The 14,780-nt window shown below is 44.8% G+C and overlaps 1 protein-coding gene across 1 annotated transcript in view; it reads left to right on the forward strand.

Moving 5' to 3' along the window:
* The window catches only part of LOC105303382 (ATP-binding cassette sub-family A member 17-like), a 74,821-nt gene that overhangs the window by 58,066 nt on the left and 1,975 nt on the right, over positions 1–14,780 (forward strand). Inside the window, exons 22-30 of the mRNA XM_023521470.1 lie at positions 2,618–2,776; positions 4,567–4,745; positions 5,415–5,540; positions 6,382–6,576; positions 10,816–11,003; positions 12,032–12,202; positions 12,482–12,672; positions 12,820–12,893; positions 13,400–13,494. Coding sequence (XP_023377238.1) covers positions 2,618–2,776; positions 4,567–4,745; positions 5,415–5,540; positions 6,382–6,576; positions 10,816–11,003; positions 12,032–12,202; positions 12,482–12,672; positions 12,820–12,893; positions 13,400–13,494 — 1,378 coding nt within the window. The remainder of the gene's footprint in view (positions 1–2,617; positions 2,777–4,566; positions 4,746–5,414; positions 5,541–6,381; positions 6,577–10,815; positions 11,004–12,031; positions 12,203–12,481; positions 12,673–12,819; positions 12,894–13,399; positions 13,495–14,780) is intronic.

Raw genomic sequence — 14,780 nt, forward strand, 5'->3', positions numbered from 1 at the left:
TTCTTCTGCTGAGCAGGATGCACCTTACAACTTAAAAACTAGGTGGGAAATGGGTGAGTCATAGGGGAGGGAGGCTGGGACAGGCAAGAAACTCCTCCTCTGGTCTGGGAAAAAGGATGAAGATGCCTTCACGTGTCCCATCCCTACTTCCTGAGAAAAGAAACCATTAGAGTCTGGACTTTGGACTCTGTACACATACCCAGGGACCTCACTAGCATGCTGTCACCATGGCAGTATACAAAGAATCAAAATATGAAAGCTAAGTCTGAGCTCTCTTTTTCCTGGACCCCACTAAAATGATAGCAAAGGAAATAAAAATGTATGATTCACGATGAAGAAGCAGCTAAAGTGAATTTAGAGGGGGAAATGGCTGAGCAAGGATCTAATTTAGCACTACAGAATCCTAGAGAGATTTGGGACCCAGAGGCTTGGGACCTCAGAGAAAAGTAGTGAAGACACGACTGAAAACAGTATGTGACATCTCCACTGTCCCTGTTCCCACTTCCCCACCCGGAAGCATTAGAACACATGTTCATGCCACAGGTAGTCAGAGATCACTCCTCTTGCTGAATTCAACCTGCTCCAAGAAGAGACCTACACATCCTGGCTGGTCCCCTGCCTGGTTGCCTTAAAGTGTAGCCTGCTCCCCATACACAAAGCCTCCTGGTGCCTCAGTTGTTCCTGTGAACAGACAGCCAAAGATCTCCAAACACCTGAGGATGGTGGTCACAGAAGTGACAGAAACTAAAACAAACCAACAAAAAATAAAACACAGGAGTAGAGAAATGCAAGAAACAAAACAAAGATTTTTAGAAAAGATTGTATCTATTAAACAACAGAATTCTATGAAGTAGAAAAACTTTGAGAATAAAGAGCTGATTGCCAAAATAAAATTTAGCAAAAGGGTGAAAAATAAAATCAATTAACCTTCCAGAAAGTAGATGAAAAAGACAGGAGAAACAGAGAAGGTGAGAGAAAAGGCAGGTGACATGAAAGTAAGTCCAAGAGACACTACTATATTCAATTGATAAGAATTTCAGAAAGAGAACATAGGGGAAATAAATTACCAAGGAAACAAAACAAAATTTCCAAGTTGAGAAAAACAAACCTCAAGTTGAAGGGATCCATCAAATGTCCAACACTGAATGCAAAAAGACCCACACCATTAAACCTAGACGCTTCCTAGAAGATGACTTCTATACTTAATTCAATTGTCAATCAAGTGAAAGGACAATTTCAGATGAGTAAAACAGAAATGTTACCTACCACATCACTTTCTTGGAAAGTTAATCAAGGATATAGGCTAGCAAAGTGAAGGAATAAAGCAAGAAAGAAGACACAAGATCCAGAAAAGTGTAAATCTAACCCAGGAGTGTGGCAAAGAAAAGTCACCTTCAGTTGGAGAACTAGATATTGATGGTTTGTGACCTCTCTTCGGTCTTTAAGCAACTTTAGAATATGATCCAGTGAGAAAGAAGGAGGGGAGATAAGTGGGAGCTGTGAATAAGTTCCTTCAATTAGATATATTATTTGTGAACACTTTCTCTGATTCTGGTCAGAGTGAGCTGGGAGGGAGGGATTTGTCCCTGCTCAGATTCCAGCCACTCCTCTCTTAGGGGCCTGGAGATCACTGAGCAGGGGTAGGTCTGGGGAAGCCCATAGCTGACCGTTCATTTCTAGGCCAGGTTCATGAGACTCGGTTAGCGAGTAAGTCTTACCCTCTACCCCACATAGAAGCTGCGAGGCCAATGTTCTGGTAATTTTCTCCCCTCCCCACCACCTCAGACTCCAGGCTAGATTTTTAAGTTTAGAATCCTAAAGAGAGAAAATTAGGAAAGCATGATTCATTGTGTCTTTGTCCCTGTGTCATATCTGCCGCTTTTGTAACTATCCTACTGAGGTACCATCTCCTCAGATGCAACCTTAATGTCTGGTCAACAGAGCCACAATCCCCAGGGCTTGGGGCCAGGATCTCAGGGAGGGTGTGGCGCCACAGCTTCTGAGTTCTGCCCCAGATTGCACCTCGCCCCATGGGTAGACCCTAGTTCTTCTACACAGTTTCTGAGTCCTGGTCCAAAAACTGTTGTTTGGGAGACCTCATATCCAAGTTCAACTCTTCATACATCGCAGTGGCTTCCACTGACAAGAAGGTCACGGATTGACACCCAAAAGCTGTACTGCTCTAAATCCAAGTCTTGAGAGTAGATTCACTTTTTATAATTGGTTCAACCTCTCCCCATGGGATCTGTAAGTCCTATGTTCATGGGTTCTCTCCCTGGAGCTACCTGTTGGTTTAGAGCTGATTGTGTGAGTTGTCATGACGTCTGAAATTGGAGCACCAATTCCTCCCCTTTGTTTCTCCTCTTTGTTAGTGAAGATATGTTGGAGTCTGTGAAGGACAGCACTTAGCAGCACATGTAGTTATTAGAGATTCAGAGAGAACAAGATTTCTGGTCTAGGGACTGAGACTGTGACAGTACAGTCATAGCTATAGTGATAGACATAGATAATAGATTGTTTACATAGGTAAAACAGGCACAGTGGTTTCAGAGAGATGCTAGGAGATGTACCCTTTTCTTTCTACAAGTAGAGTTAATATGTTCTATTCCACTCACAGACCTAGGCTACACAACAGTCTCAGAGTCCTTGGATCATACATTCCTACCACTTCCAGGCCACTGCCTGGGGATGGCTTTCTCCAACTTATATTACAACTTCAAACTACAAAAGTTTTGCAATGCCAAGAACCTGAACAAGACGGAGTGTGATCAAGTTTGTAAGTACTGCAAATAGAATTTATTAACTATGTTTTTCATTAGCTATAATTCATATAAAATTCACCCTTTTAAAGTATACCATTTAGTTTTTGGTATATTCACAAGGTTGTGCAACCATCACTGCTATCTAATTCCAGCACACTATCGTCACCCCAAAAAGAAACACTCTATCATAACAGCCACCCCATATTCCCATCTCCCTGTCAAACAGTAATCTATTTTCAGTCTCTACGGATTTGCCTGTTCTGGACATTTCCTATTCACGGCTGAATAATATCCCATTATATGGATATGCCACCATTTATTTATCCATTCATCCATTGATGGGCATATGGATGTTTCAATGTTTTGACTATTGTGAATAATGCTGCTATGAACATCCACGTGTAAGTTTTTGTGTGAACACGTTCTCGAATCTCTTGGGTATACACCTAGGAGTGGATTTGCTGTGTAATATGGTAATTCAATGTTTAGCTTTTTGAGGAACCACCAAACCGTTTTCCATAGTAGCTCCACTATTTTATACTTTACGAACAATGTATGAGGTTCCAATTTGTCCACATCCCCTTCGACACCTATTTAAATTATTTTTTTAATTGTGGTAAAATATACATATATAAAGTTCATCGTTTTAACCATTTTTAAGTGTACAGTTCAGTGGCATGAAGTACATTCGCATTGTTGTGCAACTGTGACCACCATTCTTTTGAAACTCTGTACCCATGAAACACTAACTCTCCATTCCTCCAGCCCCTGGCAACTACGATTCCATTCTGTTTCTGTGAATTTGACTGCTCTAGCTACTCCATACAAAATGTTTTAATTCCTTTCTCATTTCTTTTTGTGTATATTCTACAGCTATTTTTTTTCGTATGGTTATCATGGAGATTACAATTAACATCCTAAAGTTATAACATTCTAATTTGAATTTATACCACTTTAACTTCAGTAACATATAAAAACTGCTCCTACATGTATAGCCTCATCCCTACTCCCTTTCGATCATTGATGTCACAATATATTTTTGTGTATTGTGTGTCCAGAAACAGACTAATTTTTTAATGCATTAGTTTCTTAAGTCACGTAGAAAACAAAAAGTGGAGTTGCAAACCAAAGTTACAACAATACTAGCTTTTATAATTGGCTATGTATTTACCTTTGCCAGAGATCTTTACTATTTTGATCTTTACCTCCTGATATGCTCAATGTTCATTATATATTATTAAATGAACAAACAAGTTGGAGAAGACACTGCATAGTATCATTCCACTTGTATTTTTAAAGGTTTTTATCTATAAAGTATGGAAGGATTATACACAAAACTGTAACAATAGTTTTGAGGAGTGGAGAAGGACCTCATGTCAATTCGTGTTTATTTATTGTATACTTTTAAAATGTATATATTTAAAAGAAAAATTCTTAAGTGGATCAGATTAAAAAGAGGCGAATAGAGGCTCCTGAGTGTTTTTACATGAGTGGTCAGTTAAAGTTATGGGGTGATTAATGATTAATAGAAGAACCAAACATATAATCTTTTTTATTTCAAATAACTGTCATATGGACAGAGAGAAGTCTTTTACTTTACTGCATTATTTTTATAGAATATTTGTTCTAGCCAGGAAAACAAAATATTATTCATGTTTACCATCTGCTGGGATGAGGTAATATAGCACTAATGATAATGTTTCTTTTAAATGAATGATATTTGTTCTAATAGGAATTCACCTATGTGAGGAAAAGCTTGGAAAAATCACCCAAAGTTTGATAAGATCTGTTTATCCTATTTTAGCAGAGGGATATGTGATTCAAAAGAACATCTATGCCTGGAAGTCTCTAGGAATGGGAAAGTACCTAACAGCCCTTGCCATCTCGGGACCTGTGTACATCATCCTGCTTTTCCTTATTGAAACCAATGTCTTACGGGAACTGAAAACCAGGTTTTCTGGCTTCTACAGGAAGCGAAAATTGGTGAGTGGGTCGGAGTACAATTCACTAACGATACATCAAGGGACTGGCTCCATGGCGTCCTCCTTGTGGTCTGTAATGACCTTGATTCTCAGCATTTGAGGGAGCCTAGGGACCATCTAATCCGCCTTCAGGGCAGCCCATGTCCGAGTCCTCCGGAGGACCTGGCAGGAGAGGGAGCATGAGTGTTGGCTTAGCCCCTGTGACCCTGGTCAGCTGAGTAGAAACAAAAGACCCTGGGCTTCCTAAAACCAGTCACCTTTCTAGAATACCTTTTCCCAGATAGAAGCCAGATCTGTTCTGTTAGCTCTTGGCCTGAATATCTTCCATAGGTGAAGCCCACCCCCCACCCCAGCCCGCTGAGGAAACTAGATAGAAAATGGATTTTGTTATACCTTGACATTCCCGGGCTTCAAGTCTTACAATTTCCACAAAAGCCAGTGCCCACGTGAAGTTTCCATGCCTTCTCATGGTCATGTCAATATGTGCTTGGTCTTAAATACCTGTAACTGCCCCTGAGAAAGGGGTGGTAGTGTGTGTATGAGAACCGAGGTCACCTGGGGCACCTTCGAGGTCTTCCCAGGGAGGACCCAGTCCCTGTGTTTCCCTCCGTCTCTACCTCCTATCCTCACAAAATCAGTTACACCCTCCATCCTTGTCTCGGAAAAGCAGGTAGTGTCGCAAAGCATAGTGCCAGTGTCTGGAGACCAAGACGTGGAAGAGGAGGCGAAAATGGTTGAGGCTAATTTGGAAAAGTTACGTGAGAAAAATCCACTGGTTCTTAAAGAAGTGTCAAAGGTAAAGTCAGATGTGGCTTAAAAAGCAAAGACCATTACTCTTATAGGCCTTTTGCATAAGGAAGCGGCCTTGGAGGGCTCCAGGCTCTGCCTTCTAGCTGGGAGTACTGGCAAAGGGCTCAGATGAGTTTCCGTGGAGACAGACTCAGAGGGAGCTTCCTCTGGGAATGAATCACATCTGAGTTCCCTTGTGTGCCTAAAGACAGAGGTTAGTGCATCAGCCTTCCTATCTCTTCTGGAGTCCTCTGTAAGATGGGAGGGCCTGGGATGGAAGGGGTACCAGAGCCACGAACCCTAAGAAGGAAGGAAGCCTCAGAGGTTGGACATGACTGTATGAATGTCTCTTGAATCTAGAAAGCAGTCTGTGGAGGAGTGAAGTTGGGGGGAAAGCTCCGAAAGCTCAAAGCAAGCCTGGCTAGTCTCCCTGGTAGCCCCAGCCAGAATCTTAATGCAAGACCTTCAAACATCCAGGAACTTTGTGACATTTTCCCCAAGTCTGTTACTCTTATACTTTGTTTTCCTGTAGTTACTGGTGGTTAAAAAACAAAACAAAACAACTCAGTCAACATCAAAGGAATTTTGTTTGCTTCAAGGACAGAAAGAAAGAGGGTTATCTTAGAGAACTAGGTTCTCAGTTTGTAGAGACAGAGGAGAGAAAACTAATCTTGCTGGGGCTAGCAGCCAAGAGGAGAAGGCAAGTCCAAGCCTGGGCACATTTGAGCGCCCCTGAGCCCCAAGGACAGCTTGGACCTATCCCAGAACCCTGTGCGACGAGCACAGGTGGCTCCAGACAGCTGACTGCAGACCTCTTCACTGTGTATCTTCTGTCTTATGTATATAAGGTCTATGCCAAGAAGGTGCCCCCGCTGGCTGTGAACAAGATCTCCTTCACTGTCCAGGCAGAGGAATGCTTTGGCCTTCTTGGCCTCAATGGTGCTGGGAAAACTTCCATTTTGAAATTAATGACTGGGAAAGAGACTATCACCTCTGGGGATGCCTTTGTCAAGGGCCTCAGCATCAGCTCTCACTTGGGGAAGGTAGGTTGTGACTCGGGACAAGGAAGGCACCACCCTGGGGATGGGGGTGGCTGTGTCAGGAAAAAGAGGGCACTGAAATACGCTTGGGGTAATAACACAGGGCTGGGGAAAGGGAACTGGAATGGCTTTGATCTTTGAAAATTCCACATATCAGATTTATCGGTGACACTTATCCTCAACCTCGTCTCTGAGTCCAGATCATATATTTGAGCTGCTTACTCAACATCTCCTCTTGAATGTCCCACGGGCACCTGAAACTCAATGGACCCCCAAAGCCATCAGCTGTGCCCCCACACACCCGACTTCCCCCTCCCGCTCCCCCTGTGCTTCATGAGGGAGTGAGTGGCACACATCTATTGCTACCCAAGACATCCAGTGGGCAGCCATAGTCCATGGAGCCTCCCTCTCCGTAGGCTGGAGTCTGCTCTTCTGACTCCCTTCCCAATGCACTCACCCTGGTCGAGGCTACTCCTGATTTTCGGTCTTACCTTCCATGCTTCTCTGTAGCATTTCATAATGCTGATCTTTCCTCCTGTCAAACTCTAGTTTTCCTTGGTTTATTCTATGACTTCCCCTCTCCTCTGCCTCTTCTCTGTCACTGACACTTCTTTCTCCTGTGGTAGATATTCTTCTAGCCCATTGGATTGTGGTGTTCCTCAGGGCTGCAAAATCAGCCCTCTGTCCTTCTCATTCTACACATGCTGTCCCTGCCTGATCTCATTCATTACTCTTGATTCCCATTATCTTCCGTTTGCTGATGTCTCCCAAGTAACCACATCCCCAGCCCAATCCCAGTCCTATGCTTCAGATCTGTATAGGCTAGCCCTCTAGGCAGCCTTACTCAGACATCTCCCACTTTAAAATCAAACTTATTATGTACCTTTGACCTCCTTCTTGGAGTCCCAACTTCAAATTCAATGGAACACTTTTGAATGCCTAGTATATGCCAACAATTGTGCTAGGCCCAGTGATTCTCACCTACAAGGAGTTTGTGATCATGTTGCCATGCAGAGAGGAAAGTGTAATAATAGAGGTGGTCAGGAGACAGCGGATTCAATGAAAGGCATATGAATACACCAAACCACAGAAACATAATCAAAGGTGTACTCATCACATCACAAATCATACTATGGCCAAGAAGTTTATCAAACTAGCTTCAATATCCATGACCAAAATAATGTTCATAGAGAAAGCAGAGGAACCTACACAGGTTAGTTCTAGAATCCATGCTCTGAATGACCACTCTATCATCTTTTGATGTACATAGCTTGGTTGAACAATTATAACCAATATAAGCCTCTTGTGGCTATGAAACATTTACTATTAATTTTAACTTATTTTATTAACTAATGACAAGGCTTCTGGTAATGGCAAATTAGGTCATTCTGACCCCATTCCTGGTGATAATAACTAGAAAAACAGGACCAAAGTTTTAAAACATGCATTAGAAGGCTTCAGAAAGCTAACAAGATAATGAAGACTTGTGAGCCAGGAGTTAGGAGAAGACAGAGGCCTGGATGGCTGAGAGCTGAGTATTGCTCTTGATGCTGAAGTGACAGACACTTGAGTTCAGCATGAGTCCCCTCCCCACCCACCCCCATCCTCGAGCAGGAGGAGCCTTTCTTTGGGTTGGGACCCTGAAGGGCTGCGCCCCAGGAGCAGGGATAAACTATACTGAGATAAGCTCATACAAGGATTACAAAACAGCTTGGACTCATATCAGTCCCTGAAATGGACTGATGTGACCTAAACCACCAGTGCTTCTAGGCACCTGGCAGAAACCAATGTAAGCCTTCTCTGGTGGAAGATGATATCACCCTAGGCCTCAGACGACTTCTACAAACAATTCTGCAAATGCAATGCTTGGCACACAATACAAATAATAGGTACATGTACATTAAAACACCCCTTCCATGCACAGAAAAAAATAATAGAATGAAGCACAAAGGGTAGAGAAAATATAAAAGAAGTTAAGAGAGATTGTGGTATACCTTCAAGACATCCCCTAGTGATCCCCATCCTGGTAATCACACCCATGAGTAGTCCTCTCCCATGCTGAATCAGGGTCAGTCTGTGTGACCAAAAGAATACTACAAAAGAAATGCTATGTCACTTCTGAGACTGGGTTATAAGAGACAGGTAGCTTCTGTTTTGGGTATGTGATCTGCCTGAGTACCTGAGGCCTGCCAACAACTACATAAATGAGCATGGAAGCAGATCCTCCAGTCTTCAGATGACTTCAGGCCCAGAACCACCCCAGATTCTGGCCAGAACCACCCCGTTAAGCTGCTCTCAGATTCCTGATCGGACCCACAGAAACCATGAAATAATAAATTACCACTAAGTGTGGAGTAATTTGTTATGCAGCAATGTATAACTAATTGGACACAAAAGACACAATGAAAAGATTTAATATATGTGTAATCGAAGTCCCGAAAGAAAAGGAGACAAATATGAGGCAAAGCAATATTTGAAAAATTCATGGCTATAACTTTCCAAAATTTAGGAAAGACATCAAATTACAAATAAATAAAGGCTTGTTAACCCTAAGCAGGATAAATTAAAAGAAATAAATCTCCAGGAACATTATAGTAAAATTGCTGAAAAATAAACACAAAAAGAAAATCTTAAAAGGATCCACCTTCAAAAGAGCAATGATTAGACTGGCAGTTGACTTTTTATCAACAGAAGGACAAACATTCTCAAGCCTTCTATCCCAAAATTGGTTCAAGAACTAGAAAACCTGTTTACATAGACCGAAACCAGAGATAAAATTGAAATAATGGTCAAAGATCTATTCCTTTTCAGGAGTCTAGGCTGCGAGAAATTGGTGGGCAAGTCTACCAACCACCACCAAATAGATCGTTTCCTTTTTTTTTAGAACCCTTCAGAAGCATGGGAGAGAAGATGGGGTGCCACTAACTTGTAAATGATCATAAAACCAGACAAGGACCCAACATGAGCCATAGGCCAGTTTCATGTAGGAACATAAATACCATAAATAAGATATTAACAATACAAATTCAGCAATATATTGAAAGAATAAAAATTATGATCAAGTCAGCCTTATCCCAGAAAAGTAAGGTTCAATAGCAGAAAAATCCACCAATATTAATCACTGCCTTAATAGATCAAAGGAGAAAAGATATTTATCAATAGATGTTGAAAAAGCATTTGTAAAAAATTCAGTACCCACTCATGATTTTTTAAAATTTTTAGCAAACTAGAAATAGAGGGAACATTAGGTCAAAATCACTTGATAAAGGAAGTCTACTAGAAATCTTTGTATTTGATAGTGAAATATTTGAAGCTTCTTCATTTAAGTCATCTGTTTTCTTCTCAGTTCTCCCCAGAGCCCAGAGCTGTCCAGCTGCTTCAATGGGGAGAAGGATGAGGAAAGAAAATTTGGTTATTTTTCAAAAATGGTATTCTATCATTTACTCCAGAGAAGTGCCTGAGCATGAGCACAAACCAGGGTGGTTCACTGCATGTTTATAATGGCAAAAACCTAGAAATAACTCAGATGAGCCTGAATTTTTTATAAACAGCTAAGTAAAATCTAGAAACCTTCCCTGGTTGACTAATAGCAGTTAAACTGAGTCAAAGTAGGTCTGTATTTATAGACTAGGGAAGATCTTTAAGATGTAATGTTGAGCTAGAAAAGCAAGTTGCAAACTGGTTGATGCGGGATAATACTGTTCAGCAAAAACAACATAAAATCGTTCCTCTGCAGAGAGTATAGGTCTTTGCAAAACTCTGGAGGTCCACACCAACCTGACCACACCAGGCCCAGGGCAGTCCTCCAACATGAGATTCTAATAGCCTTTGTGTGATCATTTGACAAAGAAAATCTATTCGTGAATCACGTATCTAATAGAAAATATTTTTAAAAAGGAAAAATACAGCGTCTTCTATCGACCAGATATTTGGAAAGTGACAAAAGGTAGGGAGGCACTAAACACTGAGGTTTCATGCCAGGCAGGCAGGAGGAAGGGCGCCAAGCAAGCACTCCAGTCCCACATGTGCCCATTCATAGACACCACCAGCAAGTGCTGCATCCCAGGCTCCCTAACATCACTGTCATGCCACTCACCCCCAAGGCCCTCATCTGCTCATGTAGCAAATGTGAGTTTGCACAGGGCAGAGGAAGAAGCCTGGGCTGGGGCAAGGCCAGGGTAGATGTCCAGTTGGCAGCTTTCTTTCTGATGTGCCTCCCTCTCGGGCTTGTTCCAACCCCAGGTGCGGCAGTGGGTCGGCTACTGCCCCCAGGCTGATGCCCTGCTGGACCACATGACAGGCCGGGAGACACTGGTTATGTATGCCCGGCTCCGGGGCATCCCCGAGCGCCACATCAATGCCTGTGTGGATCAAATTCTTGATGAATTATTCATAAACACAAACGCAGACCAGCTGGTGAATTCCTACAGGTGAGATTTGGGGCTCCCTTGGCCCTTCCACCTCCAGTAATAAAATGTGCTCTGGCTCTTCTAGGTGCTGGGGTGTAGGGTGAGGTCTATCAGTGCCAGCCTTGGCGTAGCTATGCGATCCATGCCACTTTGTGAATTTGCAGGAAGGTGGCCTTCCTGTGAGAATGGGTCAGTGGTCTGGGCTGCCCCAAGGCACTGCTTCTTCTTGGCCCTGGTCTGAATTGAGGTCAGGGGAGCAGCACCACAGGTGTTGTCCTGGCAAGGTAAGGACAGATCTTTCTTCCTGCCACTTCACAAAGTTCTTTTGATTTTGGTAGGCTTGGATTTCAAGCACACTTACATTATCCCACTGTGTCTATGGCACCTGGGCTGCTGTATTCTGCTGAGAAGCCTGGGGATATTCCTCAACCTTCTGTTGCCAGTGATGTCATCCCAACTCCAATTAGCTTAAAGCCAGTCCACCCATCTCCTGAGTCCCAGGATTCCCCCTTGAATTGTGTGCAGCGCCCCCTGGAGGTTTGCAGCAGTACCCTACTTCTTGAACTGGAGGGTCAGAGATGCCCACCGGGCAGGGATGTTGTCCTTGATTCTTCTCTCTCTTGGCTTTGGTTTCAAGCAAATTTTTGTGTTTACTTGTCTTTTTTCCCCCTTGTGTCTTTTGAAGATTAAATGAGTTAACATTTGCAAAGTTTAGAACAGCATCTTGCACATTGTAAATCCTATGTGCTGGTTAAAAAAAAAAAAAAAATTAGTGAAAATGGCCCTGTGAACTTACCCCCTAGCACACATAGAGATCCTCAAAGAAGACTCACTGACTGTGTGCTCACCTGGACTGATCCCTGTGTCCAAGGAAATGGCTTATATGCAGAGTGGACAGCCAGGTCGCAATGACATCCTGGGGGAAGGTGGTGGGCCATGTTACTAAAAGCCCCACATGAGGGGTTGGACAGAGAAGAAAAAGGGGGAAGGTTGGACTACTGGAGATTGGTAATTGCCATTCACTCAACCTTCTTCACCTCTGCCCCCAGCGGTGGCAACAAGCGGAAGCTGAGCACTGGCATTGCCTTGCTTGGAGAGCCTGCGGTCATCTTCCTGGATGAGCCAACTACTGGCATGGACCCTATGGCCCGGCGCCTGCTCTGGGGCACTGTGACAAGAGTCCGCAAATCTGGCAAGGCCATTGTCATCACCTCCCATAGGTAGCACTGGGGTCTCCATGGGTCAGTGGAAGAGCCAGAATGGGGCACGTGGGAGGGATGGGCTGGGAGAAGCTGGTTAGAAAGAGACCTGACAGCAGCTGGTGCAGAATCTGTGAGGAGAATCCCCAGGCTCTGCCACATGGGCCACACTCTGAGCTTGGGACTCAGGAACGGTTCAATTTAGGCATTGTCAACTTCCTGTCTACATGAGCCTTTGACACAGAGGGTGGACGTCAGCATACCCCAGCCCTACATCAGGCCTCTACGTCCTTTTCCCAGCATGGAGGACTGTGAGGTCTTGTGCGCCCGGCTGGCCATCATGGTGCAAGGTCAGTTCAAGTGTCTGGGCAGCCCACAGTACCTCAAGAGCAAGTATGGCAGTGGCTTTACCCTGCGGGCCAAGGTCCGGAGCGATGGGCAGCAGGAGGCTGTGGAGGAGTTCAAGGCCTTTGTGGACCTGACCTTCCCAGGTGTGTGAGGCTGCACAGAGGGCATCTGAATCCTGCCCTGCCAAGTCCCACAACCCTGACCCCTAGGATGAGGGCCATGATTCCATAGGCCCAGGCTGTCCTTCCCTGGCCCTCCAGCCTAGTCCTCATGGAGATTCCTTTGTGCAGGCAGCATCCTGGAAGATGAGCACCAAGGGATGGTTCATTACCACTTGCCTGGAGATGACCTCAGCTTGGCGAAGGTGAGCACATACGTGGGCATTGGAGAGAGCATAGCTCTGATGTCACCTGCTTTCTGGTGTTCTCTCTTTTGGGTGGAAGTCACATTCAGTGCCTCTGCAGTTCCTCTCTGACGTCTCCATGGCAACATTCATATGGATTTCACAGAAGATAAGATATTTGAGCTGAAAGTAACCTTGGAGATCAGCTCCTCCTCATTTCACTTAGAGGACAGCAGGCCAGACAGGGGACACTACATACCCATGGTCACATAGCAAGCCAGGGACCCAGCCATAGCCTCTGCCTCCTGAAACCATTCCCAGCCCTGGTCCCTTTCCCAGAGTCGGCAGATAGCTGAATTCCATAGAACTAACTTGTTGGGAGGTGCTCTGGGGGTGCAGCTGAGAAATGGAGGAGCCTTTTGGGGGCCTTGTCACAACCCCAGATGCCCCTCTTCTTTCTACCCTCTGCCGTCTCCCATCCCTTCCCCTGTGCCCACCACCCACAACAGCTTCCTCCCTTCCCACAGGTGTTTGGCACTCTGGAGCAAGCCAAGAGGAGGTACATGCTGGATGACTACTCGGTCAGCCAAGTCTCCCTGGAGGACATCTTCCTGAGTTTCACGTGCCCTGGGCTCCCCACCCAAGGGGAAAACAAACAAGGGCAAACAGAGCCAGCAAGCTCTTTATTGCCACCTCCCTCTCCACCTCCCACCCAGCCTCCCTCTCCACCTCTCTCCCAGCCTCCCTCTCCGCCTCCCTCTCCATCTCCCTCCTGTCCTCCCTCCCAATCTCCCTCACCACTTCCTTAAGAATCTGTCTTGCTATAATAAAGAATTCCCAGTGCCAGGTTAGCCCATGGTGTACACAGCCTGCCATGGGCTACAAGGGTTACCGAGGCAGCTCATGGACCCAGTGAGCTGAGCTAGGGGGTTGGGGGTGGGGATGGCTTGCTGCCAGATTGAGGCCACTCACTTTAAAGGACTGGTGGAGGACCCAGATGCATTTCAGTGGAAAAGGATCCCCTTGAGTCCCACCTGGATGACCTATGGCCTCATTGAGACCTGGCTGTGGAAGCAACTGCAGAGAAATACCTGCTGTGTCCTCTCCAGCAACAGTGGTCTGAGGTTGACCATGGTTGTAATGACACCATATTTCTGAAGGTAGGAGGAGAGACAGATTAACGAGTTTGCAGCCTAAGTCACAACTTTTCAACATGTACATATTTAGGTTTGCTCTCTGCCCTGGCCCCAGCAAATGTTAGGGTGAGCCGGCATGTGACTTTACACCAACCTGTGAAGTGGAAGTGATTGTTATACCTATCGCCCAGATGAGTGAGCTGAGATTTAGAGATAATCAGCAGTCCTCCATGGTCAACAGGTATAGAGCCATTTGACAAGAACACTTAAAATGACGTTCCTGACCACATCAGCAGCATCCAGAAACTTGTTAGAAATGCAGGTTCATGGGCCCCACCCCAGGCCTGTAGAGTGAGAAATTTGGGGATGAGGTCCAGCGTTGTGCTTCAGATGTAGCTCAGGTGTGAGAACCGTGAGCCAAGGCCTGTGTGCTCTGGACTATCACCCCATCCAGCCTGTGAGTGTGAATGAGAAAGGAATGAGACAGATGTGGCTTTGCATTTCTATCACAAGGATCTCTTCTGGGATATGCCGTCAAGTAGCCTTTTTCTCTTCAACAGGGTCACTCTGGTGCCTCTAAAAAGGCCCCTCTGCTCCTCCTTTGCCAGGTAGTTCTCTCCCTCTCTTCTCAGCCAAACTCTGGGAAAGTGGCATCTACTGTCTCTGCCCACAATTCCTACCTCCCATCATCACTCACCCCAAATTACCACATTGTCACATTGTAGCACCCTTGGCTGCCACACCCATTGGTTTCTCCTTGCTTTTTCCATGT

This window comes from Pteropus vampyrus, unplaced genomic scaffold (genome assembly GCF_000151845.1).
Source record: "Pteropus vampyrus isolate Shadow unplaced genomic scaffold, Pvam_2.0 Scaffold303, whole genome shotgun sequence".
Lineage (NCBI taxonomy): Eukaryota > Metazoa > Chordata > Mammalia > Chiroptera > Pteropodidae > Pteropus > Pteropus vampyrus.